At 37.0% G+C, this 17,463-nt stretch overlaps 1 protein-coding gene across 2 annotated transcripts; it reads right to left on the reverse strand.

Moving 5' to 3' along the window:
* Positions 1-897: 897 nt before the first annotated feature.
* On the reverse strand, positions 898-13,144 carry ccs (copper chaperone for superoxide dismutase). 2 transcript variants are annotated; one of them, XR_008632553.1, is made up of 9 exons: positions 13,009-13,144; positions 12,690-12,762; positions 11,002-11,139; positions 8,261-8,432; positions 7,049-7,109; positions 6,649-6,726; positions 4,937-5,040; positions 3,900-4,140; positions 898-1,737 (listed from the first exon to the last, which is right to left on the reverse strand). XR_008632553.1 is itself a non-coding variant. In XM_020936504.2 (8 exons), the coding sequence occupies exons 1-8, from the start codon at positions 13,138-13,140 to the stop codon at positions 3,981-3,983; spliced, it is 918 nt and encodes a 305-aa protein (XP_020792163.2). In that variant the 5' UTR covers positions 13,141-13,144; the 3' UTR covers positions 898-3,980. The 2 variants fall into 2 exon arrangements, 1 of the variants encoding a protein (XP_020792163.2); XM_020936504.2 differs by having other exon boundaries at positions 898-4,140.
* Between the last annotated feature and the right edge of the window lie 4,319 nt (positions 13,145-17,463).

The following is a 17,463-nucleotide window of genomic DNA, read 5'->3' on the forward strand; positions in this document are numbered from 1 at the left end:
CGTTGTCAGAAATAGCCTAGAGAATCTTCAAAAGAGTTAGACACAAGTGAGATGCAAGTTAAGGCAAGTTCCCTCTGAGGAAAAGAATGAATAGGATGTGGTCTTATACACTGACACCTTTTACCACATTTCTCACAAAGTAATGGAAAATCTTGCACATAAGGTCTATGCAATGGTTACGTCCACAGTCAGTTTAAAAAGGGACAAGACTGACTCATTTTTGGTTTTATAATAATGGTGATAATGCACAATGAATTCCACTATTAATTTCAAGCATTAAACAATTGACTAAAGCAGGTCTTACGCATTTACTACACTGTAATGTGCTAGTATTTTGATTTTGTGGAGATTTTAAGTTTAAAGTGTAAGCAAACATGAAGTTATACTTAACCTTCAATGTCCAATATTCAATTAATAAGTACACAAGCAAAAAAAAAAAGCAATAGTTAGTCAAAGGTCCCATATTAGGCAATTTTCTGATGTGTTATAATGTTTCCTCATCACAAACATACCTGGAGTTGTGTTTTTTTGTTTTCATTCACACATGTTCAACACACAGCCCTGGATATTTAGGTTGAGTTCTTCTCTCAAAGAGGAAGCACTCTTTCACCTTGTAATGTCATGTGGTAATACAGGAACTTCATACACCTTTACTAGAGTCATTTGGATGATTTCAGCCCTGGAATTGACAATCTCTACTGAACTAAAGGTAAAAGGCAGTTGTTAACTTAAGAACTGCAGCTTCATGACATCACAAGGTGGAATAAAGCATAGAAATACTACTAATAAAGGGTCATTCAACTCCAGGTATGTTTTTGAGGCGGTATCAATATTATAACATGGTTTAAAGCACTGTGCAAAGAGGGGTTAGTTTAAATACAATGAAATGGAGACAAATTGATCATTAATGATACTTATTTTAATTTAACGGAATGCTTAAAGTGCAAATATTATTATTTTCAAGGCAAATGGTGTATCAGTACAATTTCCAGTGGACATGAGATTTGTGTAAGAGCAAAAAAATACTTTATACTTCAGTGAATCAGTCTGAACTTATTAAAAATAATACAGAGTTTATAGAAAATGACAAAGTTGAAATATCCAAAACCAATTTCACAAATGTTGAACCTGATCTTCATATTATATTAAAAGAAAAATAAAACTAGTATGAAAACTTGATATTGGTTTAAGCAGGTACTGATGCAGAGAAAAAGACACAAACTGGACAAACCTTTCCTGATTTCCTATTTCAGTAGTAGTATAGATTAGAATCATGAAGTATCATTACAGAAACTATTGTGATTTTGTGTCGAAAATAATATGCTATTTTATAATAAAATGTGTTTTTATTGTACATTGTAATTTTTAGAATCAAAATTGTAATCAAATATTGGGCTTTTCTCTTACTCTCAAAATAGATTTGGTTAAGTAATGTGACAAGACTATAATGAGCACAGTTCAGCAGCACAGAGTGTAGACTGGTGCAGAGTCACAGAGGTCTGTATCTTGAGCACCTTGAGGTTGTACATACATTAGGGCTGCACTGTGAACAGAATATTGAAGCTCCATGTTGAAAGAGCAGCCAGCCCCTCTCACTTACACTGGCCCCTGATGCTTTCACTCCACAGGGAATATGACTCTGCCTTCCCCCATTCCTCTCCTCCCTCTGCTACTCAGGTCACTCGCTCCATCTTTTGGTTTCATATTGAATCGGCTCAAGTAGAGAATAATCATAGGCTGGGGGATATGGAGAAAAATCAATCACACATTTTCTCATGTGGATACTTTTTCAAATTAAAATAGCTCTTTTCAAAATTGACATAATATATATAAAAATGTCAACATGAACTTTTAAGTCATTGTCATTTAACACAAAAAAGACAAACTTATTCCTACAAAGTCTGAACTCTGCTCCAAACCACGTGTGTTTACTGACAGAGCCTCTCCATTAAAAACACTCAAGCGGATCATTGACCATTAGACATGACTGAATCTTGATTCAAATGTTTAGTTTATTAGTTCTTTTAACAGGGCCCATGTGTGGACGCCATGAGCTCAAAGACAAGACGCTTTACACCAGATTTCACTAAGGCTTGTTTCCATCTGCTCTCCCCCAAAATTTGATTCATTGCCCAGTCCTTAAGTAGCAGTTGCTACAGTACTAAAATGTCAAACCCAATTGTGATATTTGGGATAAAGCTTAATGTTCAGTTTCTACTTCAATACCACAGTGGAAACAATCAGCCTTTTAAGTGTAAACATCCACACTGTCCTAAACTATAGTAGTAATGAATATCAGGGGAGTCCTGGCCCCAGAGGGCAGAACGATTGAACATGTTTTAGTGGTTGGAGCAGGCACAGAAAGAACATACAAACTCCACACAGAAAGGCCACATGACGCCCCAGGATTGAAACTAAGACCTTCTGGCTGTGAGGCAAACACTGAGCCACTGTGCCACCGGTACGTGACTTTATTGACAACAATGTGTATATATCTAAATGCTTTTTGATGATAAATAAGGGTCATATGGAAATGCAGTTTTGTGTTCGTGAATGTGGAAGAGTTTGATGTAGGCTTAAAGTTTACAATAACAAAAAACACAGCATCATATATTACTGGTGACTTTTGAATCACACACTTATGTTAACTAAAATAAAATCTCCATATGTTTGAAATAATAATGTTTCAACAAACCTACAAACCTTTGATGTACATTTTGGCAAAGACACCCATGGTCTTTAAACAGTGCTTTTTCAAATGTAGCCAGTACTACATTTCTACTTCCATGAAACTCAAGAATCACATAACGACATTGGCAATTGTCATTTGTGTCATTCAAACACAGATAAATAGCTTAGATTCAACTTAACATTAAACCAAAACTATACTCCGAGAATTATTAAGTAGAGTCAAATTACTACAAAGCAAAGCATTTACAGGAGCGTCCATAACAGTCAGCCTTAATGCTCCTGCTGTCTGCTACTTTGAACTCATGAGTACACAATGATATAAGTGCACATAACTCTAAACCATAGATTAAAAGCCTGTTAAAGATTGTTGTTCACAGAGCACTTATATTCTGACAAGGAAGGATCGAGCGGAGCAAATGAAATTAACTTCTTAACCATGTCCCGCTGAATAGTTTTATAATTAGACCACTGACTGATCATGTATAAGTGCTTTTAACGAGAGACGGGCAATACATCGTCTCCATTACTGAAATAATTGTTTTCAATATATGAACATTTGAATAGTGAGGATAACGTCGTAAAAATGTCGAGGAGCAGCAAAAAGAGTTGGTTTCTGCAGGACATGTATAGGCACGTGAGAGAACATATTGTGCGATTGTCTTTACCAGGTGATTCACAAAAAACAGATATTAATTTTTGTGAAGTTAAAGGTGCACTATGTAGCTTTTTAGTCGAGGGTCCGTCACCTTTCTAGCTTTCTGCCTTTCTACCTTATATTTATTTGATTACAGGTGGTTTTATAGCTCAAAAATACCTAGAAAAACAGGTATTCTGACCAACGTGGCCTGGTTTGGTCTCAGTGAAATTAGAAAAGTTTAAAGCCATACTGTGAAGCATTTCAGACAAAGCAATAACATCTCCATGGAGAAAAGCATGTGGTGGACCCTCCACCTTTAACATCCCAATTAGTTTTAAGATCTTCAAATGACACTTCGAGGAAAACTGATCTTTGTCGGCTATCAGAGGTAGGTATTTTCACTGGTTTATCTGCTAACATGTACATTCTGGCTGTGTTCACACTTGTCCTAATTTGATTTGGTTTGATCTGGTTTAGTCCTGACCTGGACCTGGTTTAGTCACGGTCTAGTTCAGGTTTAGTTACAAGTTTAGTCCCTGTTTTGATATGGTGTGTGTTCAGTCTCCGTCACCTGCTGCGGTGCACAAAGCTCCTCTTCAGTTTCTGGTCAGTTTGTTTTGTAAGTGACCCCTTCAGGTGTAAAGTTCAAAGGTCACAGGTGAGCAGCTGGTGTGTCCATGTTGGCTTTGTTTCGACCTTTTCCGGCTATGGGCCTGTCCCTCTCCTCCCAGAGAGTCACTCCGTCACACGCACAGATCCGCTTTGGGTTTTCAAAGAGACCCGCTGATCGAGCAATGATGCCACAGGCCAGTCTTGAAAAAATGACAAAGTAAATAGGAAACAGTTGTTATTTTTGTTTTGATCTAGTGTTGGTAGACAAAAAATAGAACTAACACAATTAATTCTGCAGCAACTACAGCCTTTCAGAATTGCCTGATTTGTGTACCTTGTGCACTTAAACACTCTGTGCCTCTTTTTTGGACCCTCACCCACAGTTTGAGAGCCCCTTTTTTAAAAGAACTTCCACTGGCACTTTACAGAAAACTGTGAAGAAAGTGAAGAAAGTGTGTAGGATTTTTAAACCTGTTGTTTCAAGTTCTTAACTGGAGTTACATTCTCTTACTGGTTTTGCAGTGGGATTAATCAGCCTCTGCACATTTACCAAACGCACATTGTGACAAATACAGATGCATCTATGCACTTTTATCAGGCAAACTTCAACCACATGTCGCGTAGACCTGCTTCGTGCCAAAAAAGCAGATCAACTTAGATTAGTGTTTGCTTCTCATTTCGTCTTGCTCTTCTATCAGCGCGCATTGAAGAGGGAGCTGATGTGTGTTATAAGCAGGGAAGAGCGAGAGTGAAAAGGCGAGGAGCAGCACGCTGACGTAAGACAGATGGACAGGTAGGATGTTTTAAGAAGTTTAACCTGCCCTGTGATACACAAGGGCACACTCTGTTGCGAACAAGCTGCACGCTGGGGGTGCACACTGGTACAAGACCGTAAAAAACATACAGCTATAGCAATTCTCCGTTGTAAGTCAGGTTATCATGTTGTTACCTCCTCAAAAACATATCTGGAGTTGTTTTGTTTCACACAATTCTCACCTTTCTCCAGAGTTTCCCGTCAGTTTGGACAAAGGATGAGAGCCCCGGCCCAAATCATCTTCTCCAGCATCCACGACCAAAGACCGGCCAATCACATCCCACACCTACAGAGGATCAGAAAATGTAAACACACAAGATCATATTGGATGCCCTTCCCTATGTCTCCCTCTCCTAATTATCCAGAGTAGAATTGGCAAAAAGAGCATGCTGATGACTAAAACTAAATAAACTACAAAAATGTACTGGACTAATATAATCCATGTTTGTATTGCAAACTCAAAACACTCCACAGTCTGAAAACTTGTGGCTGTTGTTCTGAGCCAATGGCCTCAGCAACTACTTCACAACATTGCATATTTTCATTTAGGAAAAGTGGATGAAGTGTCTTGTCCAAGGACACAACATGTATGCAATACCAGTTAGAACAGAAGCTAAGTGAGTGATCGCTTCTACCAAATGAGCTCCTTTTTTTACTATTACTGTTGGTGTGAGAAATGGGGATCCAAGAGGAGAGGGTGAAGACAAAAACTATGGAAAATCTGGGAGTCTGTTGATAAGAATGTTGATAATAAAAAAATTCGGAAACCAAAACTGACTAACTTTGGGTTCTGTTTTTCAGCTTGGAATCAAGAGCTCCCTGTCTCATGAGAAGGAGCCTCTAAGAACAGGTCAGCTGCAGTTAGACGTGTTTTTAGACCAGTTTCAGACCTGTTTAGAACGTCTTGGGGGAAAGGACGAGCCTGATTCATCAGCCGGTTTTACTTTGTTTCACTTCGTAGAAACTGTCTGACCTCGCAGCTTTGGAATTCCTTCGCTCGATGGTACGTGGGTACTTTTTGTCATTTAACCAGTCGCTGCTATTTGGTCGTGACGTATGTAATGCACCGCTAACGGGGCAAACTGGAAGCTTTTCCCAAATCCCGTAGGAAGAAGGGCAATAATGTCTTTCCCCTTGATGATATTCACCAAACATTCTCGATGTTCCGGCTTTAAATCCTTGATCTCGTGAATCGTTGCCAACACTGAATATATCACTCTTCGCTGATTGGCTGGTGCCCGAACTTGCACTTCCGGGGTTTTTGCGAACCATCTATTGTATTCTGATTCCTGATCTAGTCGCTGGAGAGAAACGAAATTGAGAGGAGGCACTAGGTGACACCAGCCTGGCTAGGAAAGGACAGCACATACTATTCAAATGCATCAGCTCATTATACAGTAAAATACAGTTTGTTTTATGCAAGGTAGTAAGTCTCTTTTGTACCGTGCAAATATCCTCTGCATTATTTCATCTTGCATTTTAAAAGAAGCATCTAGAATGATCCAGACATGTTCTTTTTCTTTTAGTTAGTTAGTTAAAGTAAACTTTTCTACTACATTGTCCCTCACCTGCAGCTTTTATGTGGCTATGTTATTGCTTTGCCAGAAATATTCCACATATGGCATCAATACATATCTATTAAATGGAAATAAACAGCAGGAACTGCCATCAAGCCAAGTTACAGGTCAGATCTGTGGAGAAGTGACACCACCAAACTAATTTACCAGTAGTAATTTTGAGCGGTAACATCACCTATAATGAAATAAACGCAGACTAATCAAGTTTAAAGCCATACTGGGCAACATTCTGAGCACACAACATCACCATGGAGACAGACTGGTTTGTGGACGCACCAGAAAAGTGACATAGTGCAGCTTTAAGTTACTGTATGTACCTTGAGTTGATCGTCTTCTAGTCTAAACGAAGCTTTTCCATCTTCACCGGCAACAATATTTCCCAGATCTCCGACGTGCTGCAGATGACATTAAAGCATGAATTATTAAAGCTGTCTGCTCTGTGGGAATAAATAAAACTAAATTTACAGTGGCACTCCTTACAGACTTTATTACAAAGACAGCACCTGCAGCTTGGCTATTTAACATTCCACCAATAGGGAAAGAGAAGACCTACTTTACGACTGCTCTGAGGACATTCTCTTCAGATTTACAATGATAGGCTCCATCACTGACTGTATTATGTAGAGATTTTATCACCCGCACATAGCCCTCCCACAAATTATAACTGAATTATTATTAGACAAGTGATCTTAAAAGAGTTCCAAAAGTAGAGCGTACCCTTTCAGAGTCCCCTGGTCCACCATGGGCCCGTCCAAGTGGGTTATAATGCTCTCCACAGCTGTGGAAAAGTACAAATAATGTTTTACCACATTTTAAAAAAAAGTAGTAAGAATATTTTTTAGTTGTTTATTGTTTCATCGTTTAAGACAATTTATTTTAATGTTGATGTCAATACACTTCTAAATGTTTAAATGTGCACCATGTAACTTTTCTGCTGGAAGTTACAACACAAGGCCAGGGGGCAGGTCAGGTCTGTGGAGAGGTGACCCCTTTACAGTCATTTTAAGTATTAAAACACACAAATAAAAGAAATACTTGGCCGATAAGTTTAATGCCATGTTGTGGAAATTTCCAGGTAAAGCAATGAAATCTTAATGAAGACAAGCATGTAATGTACCCACAATCTGAAAAGACCAGATCAGGGGTCATCAAACAAAGGCCTGCGGGCTGACTCTGGCCCTTGGCAAGCAAAGAGACTTGTAATTCGATATATTGTGATGGTCCACAATATTATTGTGAGGACTTTGACAAAATGATATCACAATATCACAGTTATTGTTACATCCCTAGCAGTCAAGGACAGCAAAACGGCTCATGTTAAAGTACAAAAACTTGACAGAGAGTGCCGAGTTTTCAAAGAACAGTGGATGACCGATTATTTTTTTGTTCAGTGTAAGTTTGTCTGATATGTGAAGAAAGTGTAGTGGTTTTCAAAGAATATAATCTGTGCTGTCAGGGTCAAACAATTCTGTTATACAGCCTACATGACCCCAGGCCCCTCATCACAATCAGGAGCGATAATGTGGCCAAAAGAGAAAAAAGTTTGGTGACCTCTGACTTAGACAAACTTTACTGGTCCACAAGGGACACTACTTGGACACAGTAGCACACACATCACAATATATTAAAATGACAAACATAAAAAATAGAAATGGTAAAAAAATATATATAAATATGTAGGAAAAACAGCTAAAGTCTGGTGTCAAACAAGGCATAATTATATAAATGTATACATACAAGTAAAATGAAATAAAATAAAATAGAAACAAGACAACAAGAGGTCGTAAAGAAACAGTACAAAGGTGATACGCTGATAAAGATGAGAAAAGTTACACAGTGCACCTTTAAGTTTAACCCATCCCCTCATATCTGTTGTTGTCTTCTTCATTCAACTACAGTCCTAGCATTCTGGTATAGTGAGCCCCGTACCTGAGACAGTCCAGTGTAAGGTCCCCCAGCGCGTGGACGTGGAGGCCGTGGGCTCCAGGCTGCAGCCCGTCCACGGCGCCGTCGATGAGGCAGCGCTCCGGAGACATCTGCAGGAAACGCACCACGCCCTGCACTCCTGAGCCTGACAGCATGGCCACAGCCGCTCCCAGGTCTGACAGAGGAGAAGAGCAAAGGTTTGAGCTTTAGTTCACTTTTTATTTGAATGAAATGGAGATATACTGCATCAGAATATACTAGGGATGAAACGATATCCAAATCTCTCAATACGATATTATCACGATATGCATCTCACGGTACGATATTTATTGCGATATTTTGGAGAGGCTGATATAATTGTAGATAGGACGCTTTTTTGCTTTTAAAATACCCTGACTAGAATCTGGTGTGAATTATTACTGTCATAATCTCAACAATTCAAGTAAAAAACAAAGCATTTTACGGACCCTCCACCTGAAAAGTTACACAATGCGTCATTAAGTGTGTGCTGCCTTCAGTGGCCTCTGCAGTTTCCAGTAGTTGATGACATCACATAAGACTGTCCTGATTAGAGTTAAAGGTTCATGATTAGAAACACCTCTCATATCTCCGGACCCCGCCCTCCTCCTCCCTCACTCACTCTCGTTTAGTCCTCCTGCCACTGCCCAGTTTATCAGCTCTATTTAAAACATAATTGTGGGTGGGGTTTATGTGTTTAGCCACACTTTAAGCAAATTAACCTCAGTTCCATTCTTATCTACTGACAGTATATTTTATTGGTTACAGTATTGTTTTATAATGGTTCCTGTTTTATGGTGCCTTTTTGAGGACAGCTGATCATTCAGAAAAAACGTTTTGTTTTGAATTGTTAATTGTTGGGGAATAAGTTAATGATATGACAGTACTGGTTTAACAGTGCAAATAAATGTTATAAACGTCATACCTCGATACATATTTCAATACAGTGAGCTTGTGATTCGATACGATTCAATACGATATAATTCAATTCGATACGGTTCATAAAAAATAAAGGCTAAATTGTGGCTGTGATACTAAAAGTCTTTGTTAAACCACTTTTTGTGCAAAGTGAATATAAAACACTGTTTTTACTCATCAAAACTGTGCCAAATGTCTCGCAAAAATGTGTTTCCTTCCTCTAAACAAGCAACAAAACTGCAGCTGTAAGAAAATAATTTAGTAAAATATACCAAATTAAACAATACGATATATTGATATTTCAGTATTTTTGCACACCACTACAGAACAATATAATCAAACATAATATATTACTAAAACAATCAAACTTTTGCATTTGAGATTAAATTACAAACTGACATTAGTTTATTTACATATTTAAGTCCCACAGTTTGTGTAGTCGGCTAATGGATATGAATAGTGTACAGTGTTCACATTCAAATTGGAAAGGCATTACAAATCTTCACGGGCTGTCATCGTGAACACAGGTCAGGGAGTGAATGCCGAGCAGCATTGTCCAACAGGCTTTGAAACAAGAGCTAAAATGTGTACCAAGAGTCTGACCTGGCAACACCGTCAAGGATGAACCTCTGGTCAAACTCGTATCGAATCACAAACAGTATGTGCAGCTGACTTGTGTTTAGAGAACTTTCATACATTATTCATAGACAAATAGATTGAATGTAAATATTATGATTGGGAATAAATATCAGTGCTATCATCTTTGCCGTTATTCAGCACAAATGGATTCTTTAGCTACAAATGTCACCTAATTGGAATGTTGGAATTGGAATGTTGTGTATTGTTTTGACATAGACAGAGGGATTTGTTAGTACAATGTGATCCCATTTCCTTTCTATTTTGTCACTAGATTGATATAAATTAAATAAATTAAATAAATATTTATAACATATTCTAACCCTCCAAACTAATAACTGAAAAGCATTAAACCCCCTCACATGCACTTTAAATAAACAATGGAGCACTTAATTTACAAATATATAATTATGGTTCAAATGTATATGTTCATTAAATCCAAAATATTATATCTTTGTAGGCTAGATGATAATAAGAGACTTCTTACATTCTGATACACACAGACATTATACTATACCCAGTGTCAACATCAACAAGTGAGTAAAATAAACTACATTATGGATATATTATATAGGGTTATGTACATATATTTCCTTAAATGTAAATAATCATATACAATTAGGGCCCATAAAAAGGACAATATTACACTATTTTCTGATCAAGGTTATAATGTTTCCTCAACAGAATCACACCTGAAGTTGTAGTTTGTTTTATTCACACATGGTCAACACACAAATCCTGCAGTTCTTCTCTCAAAAAGAAAACACTCTGTTCCACCTTGTGATGTCATGTGGTAATACAGAAAGTGCTCCACTGTGTTTTCTTTAAGCTTCACTAGAATATAGGTATGTTTTTGAGGAGATAACAACATTATAACCTGTCTTAAAGCTCAGAAGAGTCAATTTTGCATATTATAGGACCTTTCACAACAAAACCAGTCAAAAGTGTTGATTCTTTGAGTATGTGTGATATATACAACAAAATCACTCATTCACAGATAATCCATGACCATTGCCATAAACCATTGTGATTAACAAAATATTATATATTTTGATTGTGAAAACTTTTCAGAATGTTGCATATAACAAGAAGCTCAAACTCATGAGTAGGTGTGACAGTAAGAAAATAATTAAGCAAGTGCATCATGAAAATGCTGTTTGTAGTTGTGGTACCTTCGTGTGACCCTCCAATGCCCTTGAGTACAGCTCTGCGGCCAGTGCTCTCGATAAGTGCCTGGACCTCTGCACTCGTCAGCACAGTCTCCACCAAAACAGTCTCGGACTGCACATCCACATTGACGGACTTCACACCTGGCAACACACCAAAACAAAACACATAAACATTCTCTCATTTTTCAAATAAAACACAAAGACTGCCATGCTAGGAATTTTTCACGGTATAGTATTAAATCTGCATCTGGCCTTCATTCAACTACAGGTGTCAATATTGCAAAAAAAAAAAATTATATACTTAATTTTTAATACAGTGAGCAGGATCACCTCTCCACAGATCAGACTGGCTAGTCCAGAAAAGGCAATAACATCTCCATGGAGACAGGTGACGGCCCATGCATCAGAAAATGTTACTCCAACCAACCCTATTAACTCATCACTTTAAATAGCAGTGTCTAAAGTGACATAAATATTTAAAGGTGAACTGCGTAACTTTTCTGGAGGAGGGTCCGCAACCATCTTTTCCCCATGGAAATGTCATTGCTTTGCCTGGAATGTCCCACTGTATGGCATTAAACCGATCTATTTCTGTGAAGCCAAGTAGGTGATGCCAATACACCGAGTTACAAGTCAGATCTGCAGAGATGTCACACTGTGGAACAATCCCAGCAAAGCAATAACATCTCCACAGAGACTAGAAAAGTTACACTGTGCGCCTTTAAGTTGATAAAATAATATGACAATCCCTTGACAGATTATGTAAGACTGCAAACAAAATTAGTTGGGTAAAATACTGATGGATTGAAGGAATATTCATGTTTTTTGTTTGTTTTTTTGTTAAGAAATGTGCCCTTTAGGATAAAACATTTTGGAGATGGTTGGTGGTTAAAATATAATCCCTTATTCTTGTGCAAGTTGTGATACATTAGGGTGACCAGATTTCCAAAGTAAATGCAAAAAAATAAATATAAATAAATAAACTGGGACATCCTGGTTTGTGGTTGGTAATAATAAAATTGTGAAACGAGTGCATAATTAAGGAAAACTGTTCTGCACTCACCACTAATGCAAGTAAATATGGTCATTTTCTTTGTGTTTTGATAATTTTTAAGTAAAAATATCAAAATATGTGATGATACAGTATCAGTATATTGCCAAGAGTATTTTTTGGTGTATTTTACTTAATTATTTTGTTACAGCACTACAGTTTTGTTGCTTGTGTAGAGGAAGAAAACTCTTTTATGCAGTACATTGGACATATTCACTGTTTTGATTATTAAAACTGCAGTTTTTCACATTAACTTTGCGCAAGAAGTGGCTTAACAATCATATTTTAGCCTTTACTTTTTATAGAACCGTATCGAATAGTTTTGAAATACATCGTATCGATTTGAAAGCTCACTGTATCGAGGTATGTATCATATCGGCAAATACATAATGATACCCAGCGCTATTTTTAAGTAGCTTTTTTGTATTTTACTTGACAGGGACTGTTGGCAGGGGTCATATTGGTCCAAAATAGAGACACATGGAACATTTCTTGCACAAAACTTGGACAAATCACTAGTTTTGGATAAATCTGCTGGGACAGGGGATACAGGGCTCAAAACTGGGGCTGTCCTGTAGTAAATAGAGAAGTCTGATCACTGTTAACGACATGAAAAGGTGTGGAAATTGCTGAGTCATACCTGGTTTAGCCTCCAGAGCTCCCCTAACTTTACTTGCACAGCTTTCACATGTCATCTGCACAGCAAACTCCAACTGTGAACAAAACAGCACAAAGCAACTAGAATTTACAATCTGAAATAGCTAGCTGTGATCCCCCCCCCAAAAAAAAAACACAAAAAAAACACGTGAAATGATTATGTAAGCGCAGCAGCGTTGAAGACAAACCGCTGACGATGGTAAACAAACAAAACATGCACCTGCAGGTCACGAGGGGCGCTTGTTTTAACCATTTAACCATGATTTGCTACTTTACATGATGATTATAACTAAATGCCAGACCTTTGCTGCTCTCTCAGACTCCATCCTGACCAGTGCCGTGGCCGCCTGGGTTATGACAATGGACTTGAAAAAACAACTTCCCACTTTACGGAAAAATGAGAGGAAGCGGCTGTTTGTGACGAGCGCCGCCATCTTGGTGAGGTCAGAGGGGAGAGGGAAGGACTGGGGTTTTACTGCCACGTAGCGTCCACAGAGCGCAACTACACCTCCAGAGCGCTACTGTGGACTGGGCTAGTTTATTGTAAGGCAGGGGGCTCCAGCCTGTAGCTCTCTACTCTCTTCCAAGTAGCTCACCAAAGGATTATATAATTGTACTGTGATTTTTGAATTGTATTGTATTTTTTTTATTATTTATTTATTGATGTATTTATTTTTATTTATGTATTTATTTTTATTTATATTTATTTTATTTATTTATTATTTTTTTTATTTTATGTATTTTTTATTATTTATTTATATTTTATATTTATTTATTTATTTATTGTATTGTATTTTTTTATTGTGTTGTTTTTTTATTTATGTATTTATATATTTTTAGTTATTTATTTAATTGTATTAAATTTTATATTTTATTTAGTTATTTATTTAATATTGTATTTATTTATTTTATTTTTTTATTGTATTTTATTTTTTTATTGTATTATTATTATTATTATTATTATTTTTTGTATTTGTATTTTAATTGTATCTAATTTTGTAATTGTATTGTATTTAGAATTGTATTGTGCTCAATAAGTGAAATTTGATTGATTAAGTGTAGACGTCCCTGTTTACTCGGGACAGCCCCAGCTTTGAACCCTGTGTCTCCTGTCCCAGCAGATTTATCCAAAACCATTGATTTGTCCCAGTTTTATACAAGAAATATCCCAGATGTCCATATTTCTGACCAATTTGATTCTTGCTAACAGTCAATTCAATTCAAGTTTATTTATACAGCACATTCAAAAGAACTTCAGCTGACCAAAGTGCTTCACATACAAGTCAACAAAATAGAAGAAACAGTTACATGTACATATATACAGATAACATGTGAAAACTACAATAACAACACCAAGATAACCTGACTAGCTAGTACAGTAAAGAGAGGCATACATTATCACTTTTTTAGGTAAAATACAGAAAAGTTGCTTAAAAATGACGAAAATAGAAAGAAAATGTGGCTGTACTGACTCGTGTTAGTCATGAATGAGCTGAGTGCAGAACAATTCTTCTTAATTACACACTTGATTCACAATTCACGAGGATGTCTGTGGGGACGCTGGCCAAAGTGGTCAAAGAAGGAGGCAGATGCAACAAAAAAGTGTCCTTAACCTAGACAACATTTATTTTAAAACAGACCTCCAGAGTTCACCAACAAAAGTACAAATAGACAAAAAATAAGTAACTCAAAGCAAAAACACCAAAAACCTGCACAGAAGTCTCTCCCTAACTGGTGACACCTGCTTCCCTTTATACTCTGCCCAGCAGGAAGTACCTCCCCCCAGGTCAGTATCCCGGTAACTTCCAAAGCAAAGAAAGTCCCCTTTCAAAATAAAAATATTTAACATAAATTAACATGAATTTAAAATGAGACAAAGGCCCACTTTGTCACAGTGTCCTAGTTTTTGATTTTGGTCATCCTAATTAAATGCCCATTATCACTGTAAATGTATGATCTTGATGCTTAAGTTTGTACACTAATAAATGTTGAATGAATGAATATAACTGTACCCTTCTGAGGCTCACCGTGGCTCTTATATTTACTCAATTTCTTGTGACCCATAAAACCAGTAGCTCTCTGGCATTTTCATTTTGTAAAAGTAGCTCACCAGAGGAAAAAGTTTGGAGGCTCCTGTTGTAAGGTCTCTATATCCTCCTGAGACCTGAAAAAAAAAAAAAAAAAAAAAGTGTATAGCAATATATATATTTTTGTGATTTTCTCTCTATTTGAAGGTAAATGAACACCTTAGCATTTAGATTTTGTACATTTTATTTTTAATTATAATGTTATAACACAAAAAATGTAACTGTGGTCAGAATGATTACAAATCACCAAAGGTCCACAGGTCATATTAGTCCTGTGCAAAGAGGACTTTACAAATAAATGTAACAACATTCACAAAAGCATTTCTCCACTCAAAAGAAAATGTTACGTGATTCTCAAATGCCAGTTTAATTTATTTGCAAACCGATGAACCTGCATTTACAAACCACTGTACATATTTGTGACTCCCCCTGCATTTATTTGTGGAGTTTTTAGAATTTCCTGACAGCATTTGATACACAAATGTGTGTGTGTCTTTTCTTTCTACCATTGTGCATAGTATTTCAGTCCATAGGTTCCAGATCATTTTTAGGTTGATTGGAGAAAATGGCAGGGGAAGGTTCGTCAGCTGTAAGTATAACTTGTTTATTTCCTCACAATTTAACTTGTTTAAAGTTTTTTTATTCGTGACTTAAAAGGGAAAATTATCATCCAGGTCTTGTCATTTTGAATAACAATGCAGACAAGCGAGTTCGCTGGGTTGATAGATAGATAGATAGATAGATGTCAGGAAGTTCTCAAAACTCCACAAATAAATGCAGAGGGAGTCACAAATATGTACAGTGGTTTGTAGATGCAGGTTAATCAGTTTGCAAATAAACAAAACTGCACTGACTTTTGTGAATCACATAACATTTTCTTTTAAGTCAAGAAATGCTTTTGTGAATGTTGTTAGATTTATTTGTAAGTCATGAATTATATTTGAGAAAGTCATTTTATATATTTCTGGACCAAGATGGTCTGATGTTTATTTGATCATAAAGACACTAACCTTTCTCCATATATTTACAGTGGTCATACCGGCTTGTCAACACCTGATCTTGCCTCATCTCAGAAGCTCAGCAGGGTCGGGTCTGGGTGCTTCTTAGATCGGACGCTGCTGGAAATTCCAGGTGCCACTATGGGGCGCCAGTCACAAAAACTGTCACTGTGTCTTCAGGCAAGACACTTCACTTACAGTGCCTTGTATGAGAGTGGTGTGTGCGTGAGTGTTGGTGGGGGTCGGAGAGGCCAGTGGTGCAGATGGGCAACCTCACTTCTGACAGTCTGCCCCAGGGCAGCTGTGGCTACAGTAGTAGATCACCACCACTGAGTGTTGAGTGAATGAACAATGAACTGCAAAGTGCTTGGGTATCTTGAAATGTGTTATATAAATGCAGTGATTAATTAAAATAATGAATAAAAATAACAGTGTTCTTAACACGACATGTTTAGAGAGACACACTGTTCACATATTTCCACGCAAATGATGAGTAGACTCTTTGACATGAAACAACCAGAGATTTTTTTTTTTTTTTAGCTCTATTGGCACAACTCACTAACTCAAGCCACTCTTCTTTCTTTCTTTTCTTCTTTCTTTATTTACTTATTTACTAATTTATTTTAAAAAAGGTGCACTATCTGTCAGAGTTTGGGCTTCGTGTAGCTGGATGTTTTTGCTTTGCCTAGAGCATGGGACAGACCCGCAGCAGGTAACACCTCAAGGTTAATCTACAGGTCAGATATGTGGAGAGAGTTTTTTCAAAAACACTGGTAGCCAAACAGGTTCAACACCATACTGCAGAGCACTGCAGACAAAGCTGTCAGAATGTCACAAAGGCCAGCAGACGATGAGCCACTAAAAAAATATGCATTGCAGCTTAAATTAATGATTACTTCTTCATTTATAAAACATTATTCACTCATTTAGAAACCAATTATAATAGGCTTTTTTTTTTCAGTTACATTTCAAATATTTTGTATAAATAGCCAAGAGTTTTACCAGACATCAGCAAAAGTTATATGTTGTAGATTTCATTTAAGATTTTTGTTTTTCAAGTGTGTTTAACATAAATTAATGGTTTTAATAGATTTGAAAATTATTCATAATGTTACCTATAAGAATAATGGTGTTTAGTAAATTTGATGAATGAATCAGGTCCATCAACAGAAATTTTAGTGTCCCCTCTCTAACCACTTTAGAATTGATACTGCACTGAAAAAACGGTCCGAGAGGGGTTGCTCAAATTGCAAAAACAAATTTGACAACAATAACATCACTTTTTTACGTTTCTCTGTCAAGCATGTTTAAATCTTACAAACATCGCTTGATTGTGGCCGATGTGAGACCTGCATGTTTTAATCAGGTTGAGGAAACATGACTTTATTTTAATCTCTGGTGAGGCTCCTCCCTCTGGAATTCTCCTCCCCAAAACCTTTGGAGGGAAAATTCAAATGTAACAGGACACAGGACAGTTACAGGAGCAGAGGACACACAGTGTGGAGCAGGAGGAGGATTATGAGAGCTGCTGATCTGGAGGTAAGACTTTTCAAAGATTTTATTATGTGCTTCTCCGGCCTAGAATGTCGTCATTGTTAAAACATGTTTGTGTTGTTTTATTTGAAATTAGAGTTAATGTAAGGACAGCTTGAAACAAATTGTTTTTGACTGT

This window comes from Boleophthalmus pectinirostris, unplaced genomic scaffold, assembly GCF_026225935.1.
Source record: "Boleophthalmus pectinirostris isolate CB_2022bp ecotype Guang Dong unplaced genomic scaffold, ASM2622593v1 HiC_scaffold_20, whole genome shotgun sequence".
NCBI lineage: Eukaryota > Metazoa > Chordata > Actinopteri > Gobiiformes > Gobiidae > Boleophthalmus > Boleophthalmus pectinirostris.